Genomic DNA, 7,137 nt, shown 5'->3' with positions numbered 1-7,137 from the left:
AAGGAATACTTCTATGTTTGCTTGTGTATACATTTATACGCACGAATGAAAGATTCAATGTTTGATGTGTATACCCTATACGCATTTTAATGGAAGCGCTTCAGGGTTTGATCACCTTGGACTTGACAAAAGGTATTCAGTGCGGGTACTGAAACGCTTGGCAGATATTCAAGTTAAAACTGAAATCCCCAGTTCTCACTACCCTGCTGAATCACTTTAGTTGGCGCCACAGCGCAATATACGCTACATAAACAACCAATGAAAAAGTTAGTATCATTGTTGTATGGATTGAAAAAAAATGCCAGCGCTGTTTTAAATGCACAGGTTTGCGACATATTAAAATTTCCAAAGATTAACATTTTTGTGAGTCATTTGTTTATGAGTTTGGACACCATTTTTTTTAGTTTTGTTTCATGTTTCAGTGTTTTTATATTGTCACGATATCTTACACATTTACCTTTCAAATCTGTTTGGGGAGGAACGCATCCAATAGCTTCAATTTAGCTGGTCTAAAACATTTAATAGTTGACTAAATAAGAAAAATGTCTTCGATACGGAGCTGTTGTTGACAGGCAAATAGCATTGCCTAAGTATACCAATGTAGATCTCTACCATCACTTCGGTTTAGTGCTTTGACATATGAAAACATTTTTTCTTTGGTCGGCTGAACCTAGCAGCATCCAATCAGAATTTAAAAGCAGAAACTTCAGTTTTGACGCGAGATCCGCCATGATGCGTTATGAAAAAACTCAACATGTAACTTTATTTTTTAATAAAATGTTTAGGAACAGATAATAAGTGAAATGAAGTAAACGTGAAGTTAATTACTTTTGCGACTTTACAAAATTAATCAATCCACGTTTTACATTCCCAATTTTTAAAAATAAAAAACCGTTTCGGAAAGGAAGTGGGCCTTTAATGAACGTTGTAAGTTTTATACCATCCGTCTTGAATCTTTGTATATATACGATATATGAAAATCTATTGAAGTGAATATTTTTTCATTTAACGTTCTTTTAGGTATGTTAATATTAATGACTGTGTTCAGAAAAAATCATATTAGTACAATTTCCCTGTCATGGTCGAAAGGACTTTGAGTGTTCATATTTCTAATAGTTGTGTTATTAATTGAGTCTGTTTATGTTTAAAAACGTCATTGCGTCAATATAAATGAGTCTAAAAGCATTAATGCAAAATAATGCGTGTTATGCTCGGGCAGTCCATATATGTATAATATAATCATGAAAACAATTCCATATAATGTATATGTTATATAATTGATAATCTTCGATTGTTTGCCTCTTATATTGATCTACTTAAATGTGATTTAGTGATGCCATCCAAAATGCCATTACCATAATTATATTCTTATCCTTGCTTCAAGTTAAGCTCGATTATATCCTATGGATAGTAAAACATTTAGAACCATTCATTCCACTGTGTTTATAAAAGAGTGGATATCGGGAATCGAGATAACATTGATTATCATAGCTGAGTGTTTGTTAACATCGAAGAATCGTGTAAATAAGCTGGAAATTATACTGCCTTCAAGGGAATGCATTACTTCATATCAAAACTGTCCTATTTTAATCGAATAGATTCATAATTGCCTTCTCGTCAATATTTTAATTGGTAGATATCTGATGTTTTCGTTGATCAAGTCCTTTCTAAACTAATATTCAAAACGCATTTATTTTGATATAACTATGACATATACAACATCGTCATTTTATAATTTGTTGTGTCAAAATATTTACAAATAGTTGGGCATATCAGTATTTGGTTCATGGGAATTATTTCTAGTAAGCTGTTATGAAATGCATCACTGTAAGAAACAACTAGTAATTCTAATGTACGATAATAATAGATTTTGGAAGTAAAATTGGACGTATCCCCGTGTCATTTTTTTCAATTCTAAATAATAAAACGAAGAGTAGTATTTCTATTCAGTGACAAACGGGAGAAATAAAAAAAAATGATAATAAAAAATCTAACATGGACATACGCAACAAACGCGGCTATCTATGTTGTTTGGCATTTTTCTTATTCAAGTATTCAGTGATATATCATAATTTAATTTTGTCTAAGGAGCATTTTGGCTCACCCCCCCCCCCCCCCCCCCCCCCTAAGGAGCATTTTAGTGGCTTGAACATGGACGTTATCATCTGATATTTACGTTTGTAGCATTCCCTATAATTGTTTTACATGGTTCACAGTGATACTGAACGATGTTTCATGTTAATTGATATTGAGGTTAATGTAATAAATTTCCAACTCTATTATAACGTATAGCATGTTACCTGTCGGGACTGGATAACAATTAAAACTAGAAATAATTTTTGTTCGAAACTTTTTAAATTTTCATATAAATTAAAAGAAATTTCAATACAATATTAGGGTTATTACATACTTCTATCTTCTTATCTCATAGGCATGTGACTATATCGCCAGGATGTTCATTGTTTACGTTAAGGTTTGAACGTATCATTCAGTATTTCCAGTAAATCATCAAATTGATATAAAGGTGATCTCGAAGTAGCTTTGAAAAAATTAAATGTACAAGCGCGAATGCATTTTAGATAATCTAATACGTTTACGTTTCAACTTTTTACAGTGCTTAAAGTTATATATGCCGTAACTGGGCGATACTTTTGACATGCTATTTTTTCATCATTAATTTATTAAAAACCATAAGGTTTGATGAATAAAGCTGTAAAAACCATTCAAATGGCTTCAGATGACGTATAAACATTAGTTATAAGGAGATATTTTGTACTGAAAATTATTGTTTTTATACCTGAAATATGTTTAAATGAAAACATACCTGCAGAAGTCACTTTATAATTACTAAAAACTTTGAAAAAATGTGTAATGAAATCGTAGACCACAATTTGGCTTCATAGTCTCACCGTACGTACTCATTTCACTTCACTATTGATGTTTATAAATGATTTTTGGCAGCACTGCCAAAAATCATTTTCAGCTCTTGTTTGTACATGTAAAATTATAACCTATGCATTGAAAGCACTGTTATTTTCAAAAAGTTAGTAATTTTTGGTGATGAATAATATATTAAAAGCTTATCTTGATTCGTATGAAAAATACGGCACATATACCTTTAACATCAAGAGTACAGGAGTTATCAATAAGCATTTTTTACATTTATAATAACATTTTTATTTTAATTGTTTAAATATGGAAAGGAATGTTGATTTGATATATGAACATGACAAGGTCAAATAGAGTTCTGAATAAATTAAATTATCAAAGAAACAAATCCGTCTGGTTTTACTCTTTAACTCTTCATAATTATTTCAACAGCAGGATACCAGCGACTGATTAGTTACCGTCTGTATTAAGGCGGCCACAAGAGCCAACCAGACGATTAATTCGGTACTTTATTAGCCTTTAAGGTCCCAAAAATTATAAATGTCCAATTATTTATCTCGTAATTGTTTTCACAAACCTAATACGCTGGTAACGGTTCTCTAGAGGTTTGTATATAACTCCATACTCTCTAAATAGTTATCGTAGTCCTATATTCTACTGTCGTATTGAAGAAACCTCTGGAATGGAACTAATGAACATGTGTTTTGATCTAGGATAAAAATAAAAGTTTGTGAACAAGCAAATTTTTTTGCAAAGATTGCATAATTTTATTAAATTGTTAATTTTATATGTGTTTTATTATGTTGTATGTCTTGTTATGAAACATGGTAGTGACGTCATACATGTACATGTATATATAAACTGAGAGCCAATGAAAACGCAACACTTTTTAATTGAATATTTTCAATTAAATGTTTTGTTCATATCAAACAAATTCATAATATAAAATTTTGAGCATTTTACCTATGTATACAATAATGATTCGCATGGCTGAACTTGCCCTCGGGCCGTGAAGCGGTCGATTGATGAAAAAGTACCTATCTGCACGTGCACTCGGTATCAATGCGCGCTTGGTCTACCCATTACACGTGTACAGTCTGTTTTCCACATTCAGATTTTGAAAACGCTGTTTAGTTTTGAAAACGGTGCCACAACATACGGATACCCAGCGTCATGAAGTTAGGAATATGTTAACAGGCGGACTTCCGCGGCGTGATATTGCGCGTAGAATGGAATGTTCGCCTTCTACTATTGTGAGACTTCATCAGCGGTACGTTCAAACGGGTTCTCTCAATGATAGACCGCGCCCTGGGAGGCAACGAGTGACATTGGATCGACAGGACCGTTACATCCGGGTCACCCATATCCATGACCGCTTCCAAACTGCCTCCCAAACGGCCAGAACAACGATAGGTATCAATGGAAGACGAATTTCGGTGTCTACTGTCCGCCGACGTTTGCGTAGCGTCGGTTTGAAAGCCTGTAGACCCTTCCGTGGGAACATGTTGACACAACGTCGACGTCAAAATCACATGACGTTGACCCGGAGGCATCGACGTTGGCTCATGCGCCAATGGAGACGCGTACTGTTCACGGATAAAATCCCGCTTCCATCTCCGTGATAGTGACGGTAGAATTCGCGTGTGGAGACGACGGGGAGAGCATCACGTCGATTCGTGCGTCCGCGAATGTGACCGTTGGGGTGGTGGCAGTGTCATGGTGTTGGGAGGGATATCCTGCGACCGCAGGACGCCCCTTGTTATCGTGGACGGTAATGTGACCGCACGGCGTTACATCGACGAAGTCCTACAAACTACCGTTGTACCGTTCTTTCGTAATCATCCCGATGTCGACATTCTACAGCAACACAATGCTAGTGCGCACTCATGCAAGGTTGACCACAGACTTCCTTAATCAACAGAACAATCAAACACTGCCTTGGCCTGCCTTCTCCCCTGACCTTAGTCCGATTGAACACTTGCGGAACCAGTTAGGTTAAGCTGTGAAACGACGTCAGCCACAACCGCAAAATCGACGTGAACTTGAAATTGCCCTTCAGGAGGAGTGGAGGAACATTCAGCCAGTTAGAATTCAGCGTCTGGTTCGGTCCATGCCACGTAGGTGTCGTGCTTGTGTGGAGGCAAATGGTGGCCACATCAGATATTGAAAGTGTGAAAATGATTTTTTGGGGGGTAGCGTTGAAACGTTTGTCTCATCCCCATTCACGGGCAATCTTTGACTAACTCACTGGTAGGAAACGACTCTCGAAATGTATACCTTTGTAATGAAATAAAGATTTTTTTCTGTAAAATTTTTGTTACCATTAAATTTTGCATATTATAACAGTGTTGCGTTTTCATCGGCTCTCAGTATATATATAGAGGGAGATCAGTAGGCTCCGACGGGCCATTCCCTGATAAGGGACACTGTACATTCGGCCATATGCGAGAGGTCAAATGTCGTTGGTCAACGCGGGATAAAGTTTGGCCCCTGTTGATCAGCATCAATTGAACCCCACAGAATATTTCCTCTTGAGAACCTATCTTGACGACGCCATATTGATTTTAAGGAAAAGAATTGTCATACTTTTCTTATTGGTAGTTTAAATTCGATTTTAATTACTTCAAACCGAAAGCGAAAGTGTAACACATCTCCACGTGCAGTACAACCTACAAAAAGATTAATTCCTAATTATCTTGCCTATGAGGTTACTTTATATTTTAGCATTGATATTACTGAGGTTACAGTTTATATTTTAGTATTGATATTACTGGCCCTTGAGGTTACAGTTTATATTTTAGTGTTGATATTACTGGCCCTTGAAGGTTAAGTTTATATTTTAGTATTGATATTGCTGGCCCTTGAGGTTACAGTTTATATTTTAGTGTTGATATTACTGGCCCTTGAGGTTACAGTTTATATTTTAGTGTTGATATTACTGGCCCTTGAGGTTACAGTTTATATTTTAGTGTTGATATTACTGGCCCTTGAGGTTACAGTTTATATTTTAGTATTGATATTACTGGCCCTTGAGGTTACAGGTTTATATTTTAGTGTTGATATTACTGGCCCTTGAGGTTACAGTTTATATTTTAGTATTGATATTACTGACCTTTGTGGTGACAGTTTATATTTAAATTTTTATTTTACTGGCCCTTGAGGTTACAGTTTTTTGAATGACCGTTACTGCAATGGATGTCGGTTCCCCCATAAAAGTTCAATCTGCAATGGGGATCATCCACCTACAATGTGTAATGCTCCAAACATGCAAACGCGATAAAATTATTATGCGCTTGATTCGCAAGTTGTTAACCTTGTGTTTAGATAACGATACTTTGTTTAAAGCAGTTCATATTCCTGGTAATACCAATGTTTTCGTTTACAGATAGAAAAGTTCAGAAACTGACAGCTATTCAACTTCCAACGCAAGTTCACTTCACGCTCTGATCGACCAAAGACACTACCTGTTACGCTAAACAAATTATTGGAAGCCTCCTTATTCCCATAGGTCATATGACAAAATTAGGAAAATCTAAATACTTTTTGTACATCTGTTTTACGAAAATATGTCTCAATACCTTTATCGTATACCATTGTAGCATTATGTGTTTCACATCTACATGAAAAGGGTCTTTCTGCTAGTACATTAACTTCACGCTTGTCAGCCATAGCATATTTCCATAATGTTAATGGATATGACACCAGTGACCCAACCAAAGCTTTTGTGGTAAGAAAGGCAGTAGCAGGTGCAGCACGTTTAGTGCCACAATAGGATTCACGTCTCCCTATTACAGAGGAAATTCTACAAAAACTGGTTCAATCTTTACAATATGTATACCCATCCTTGTATGAACAAGTTTTGTACGAATCCATTTTCACTTTAGCATTTTATGGCTTGGCTAGGGTTGGGGGAGCTTATAATGACGGCACAAGATAAGTATCACAATGTTCTTCATGTATCTGATGTTCATGTTGTTTTCCAACATGACAAGCCTGCTAACATGCAGGTCTGTTTCCGTCATTTTAAACACAACAGCAGTCAAAAAGCCCATACAATTACGATGAACACCATTTCACCTTCCTCTAGATGCCTGGTTCAATCTATGTTGGAATATCTTCCTAAACTAGGACCCAAACCAGGCTGTCTGTTCCTTGTACATAACGAAAAACCAATCTTTCGTAAACAATATGACAATGTTGTCAGAAAATGTTTGAAGTTCTGTGAACTGAACAGTACTTTTTATAAGA

The 7,137-nt window shown here is 35.8% G+C and overlaps 1 protein-coding gene across 1 annotated transcript; it reads left to right on the top strand.

Moving 5' to 3' along the window:
* The first annotated feature begins 4,076 nt into the window (after window positions 1-4,076).
* LOC138313298 (uncharacterized) lies at window positions 4,077-4,511 on the top strand. The gene has a single exon (XM_069253798.1). The coding sequence runs from the start codon at window positions 4,077-4,079 to the stop codon at window positions 4,509-4,511; it is 435 nt and encodes a 144-aa protein (XP_069109899.1).
* The last annotated feature ends 2,626 nt before the right edge of the window (window positions 4,512-7,137 follow it).

Source organism: Argopecten irradians, unplaced genomic scaffold (genome assembly GCF_041381155.1).
Source record: "Argopecten irradians isolate NY unplaced genomic scaffold, Ai_NY scaffold_0640, whole genome shotgun sequence".
Taxonomy (NCBI): Eukaryota; Metazoa; Mollusca; class Bivalvia; order Pectinida; family Pectinidae; genus Argopecten; species Argopecten irradians.
Note: the sequence above shows the minus strand (reverse complement) of the source record. Positions and strands in the feature narration are given on the sequence as shown.